Source organism: Staurois parvus, unplaced genomic scaffold (genome assembly GCF_062004578.1).
Source record: "Staurois parvus isolate SC_StPar_1 unplaced genomic scaffold, SC_StPar_1.0 ptg002181l, whole genome shotgun sequence".
In the NCBI taxonomy this organism is placed as follows: Eukaryota; Metazoa; Chordata; class Amphibia; order Anura; family Ranidae; genus Staurois; species Staurois parvus.
In genome coordinates, this window is record NW_028319977.1 from 1,554,412 (window position 1) to 1,556,856 (window position 2,445).

The following is a 2,445-nucleotide window of genomic DNA, read 5'->3' on the forward strand; positions in this document are numbered from 1 at the left end:
AAGACAGCTAAATACATTCTTTCTATTTCATAGACTGCAAAGGGGGATATTTGGCTGGTGACATTAGTCCTAAAGGTTCCTCCTGTGCATCTGACGTCTGCTGTTCTTGACTGATCAGTGTCAGCAGAGACCTCTCCAAGCTTTATGTAGATGCTGCTGCTCTCTTTGTATATTCATTGATTTCAACAATTGCACATTGATATAGTGGATAGACCAATAAAATGGAATTTACTTTTTGAAATAGAATGTCGCAAATGCCTGTTAATGAGGCATCTGAACTAGTTGTAAAAGATAATGAAATGTACCCAGTTTTAAGCCAGTATATACATTGTTTCCATTATTTGTAAGACCAATATGTGTAATTTAATGCAGCATGATAATGTGTATGGATTCATCAAAACTTTAAAGGTAAGACCATAAAAAATTATATATATATATATATATCTTTTTTAATTAAAATAATTTATTAAGACAGTCAAATAAGATCATAAATAGGTATTTTTATGTTTGCTGTTTTTATTGCTTACTATTTATATAGTCAGGCTTTACTAATGGAGCTGAGAATCTTTTCTCAATAAATTCTAGAAATGTTAACTTCAGTTATCCAATTATTTAATAAGCAAATCCTGTTTAATTGTTTCATCTGTGTGATTGGGTATTCAGAGTGAACAGGAATCAACCATAATATGAAAAATCAAAATTACTCTAATTTACTAATAAATGAACAAAGTTTCTACAAAATTGTTGGTGCCAAATTTAAACAAAGACATTGCAAAACAATTATAAATGAATATTATGAATATAATTATATCAATAAAATCACTCCAAGTTACTAATGAACACAAAGATAAAAAAAAAATTACAATATTTCTGGTGACTTGGTAAAATAAAGTCATTGCTCATCAAATCTCTTTCTATCACAAAGACATCCCCTCTCTAGAGCAAGGTCCTGGAATTGTTCTTCTGAACAAGCAGTCAGTACTGCAATGGACAATCCTGAAGAAATGATTTCTTAGTTTTGTTGCCACATAAATAAGCAAAACAGAGTGTAGAACTGAAAACATATTTGTTGTAACATCCGACCAAAATATTCCCAATAGTCCCATGTATCTTTGCGATAAATTTACTGTGATACAAAAACTAAAGGCCAGGAACGAGAAAACAGTAAATGTTATAGTCCTTTTGTAGGTGTCTGTATTTCCATGATTGTTCATTCTACTTGTGTGAAAGCCAAGCAAAATAATAAGTAAAACCGAAGTCATGGAGGATATGAGAAGGGGTAAAATGTTCCACAACACTTCAAAATATTGCAACATTTTCCTCTGTTGCCAAAAATCTGAAATGTAATCTTGTGTTGAATTTATAAAGAACATATTAAAAAATGGTAAAACATTCACTGATGAGTACCCTGAAGACAAAATGAAAGAGGCAATAATCAGCTGGGTGACCCTCCGTGACATGATGGCCTTTAGACGTAAAATAAACACATTGTGAAAGGTGGAGATCTTGAAGTAGAAGAAGATGGAGAGCAGGGACGATAACCAGATGTTGGACAAAGCTAACGATTCATAAGCAAACAAAATAAATACATAAAAAATTATAGTGATTTGTGGAAAGTAATAAAATATAATAAAGTCCAACAAGAAAAAGGTGTGAAGGAAGATCCTTGATATTCCGATTGCGGTGATAATTTTGTCAGTGCCTGTTATTGATCTTCCCTTCAGCCAATCGATTGCAGTAACAGCCACAATAAATAATTGTGACAACAGACCTACCAACAGAAATATTACATGAAAGACAAATGGAAACAGATATTGTTCTAGAATCATTTCATAATAGTTTGTTTCTGTGGAATTTGCCATGTTCGCAATCACATGCAAGAGCTGTGTGCATAAAATTGAAAGAAGTGTTCTGATAGAACATAATTTGATTCAGAATTCATGATGCAAATGGCAATGCAAACACATTGGCTGTACTGACCTTTATACAAATAAATAGAACGAGAGAAAACATGATACTTGTGGATTTGGATATATGTAAATATGAGAACATTGCATGGAAAAAAATAAACTTGTTTGTTGCAAGCAAAACAAATTCTGAAAAATGTGGATATTGACATAAGTTATCATAAACTAGTTTATTGGAGGCACAAAGCATATTTACAGTATATAATCTGTGCATCCCTCCATGGATATGCCTCCCCAGACCATCACTGGCCCACCACCAAAACAGTAATGCTGAATGACAGGCAGCACAACGTTCTCCAAGGCTTCTCCAGACCCTTTCATGTCTGTCACATGTGCTCAGGGTGAACCTGCTCTCATCTATGAAAATCACAGGGTGCCAGTGGTGGATCTGCCAATTTTGGCGTTCAATGGCAAATGCCAATCGAGCTCTATGGTGCCGGGCAGTGAGCACAGAGCCCACTAGAGGACGTTGGGCCCT

At 34.2% G+C, this 2,445-nt stretch overlaps 1 protein-coding gene across 1 annotated transcript; it reads right to left on the reverse strand.

The window, feature by feature from the left end:
- Window positions 1–917: 917 nt before the first annotated feature.
- LOC149432237 (taste receptor type 2 member 50-like) lies at window positions 918–1,862 on the reverse strand. Its single transcript, XM_089665347.1, has one exon. It carries the CDS (start codon window positions 1,860–1,862, stop codon window positions 918–920), a length of 945 nt encoding a protein of 314 aa, XP_089521473.1.
- Between the last annotated feature and the right edge of the window lie 583 nt (window positions 1,863–2,445).

Bases quoted from the DNA above. Each gene is read 5' to 3' on its own strand.
- LOC149432237 (XM_089665347.1), bottom strand. From the start codon at position 1,862: ATGGCAAATTCCACAGAAACAAACTATTATGAAATGATTCTAGAACAA.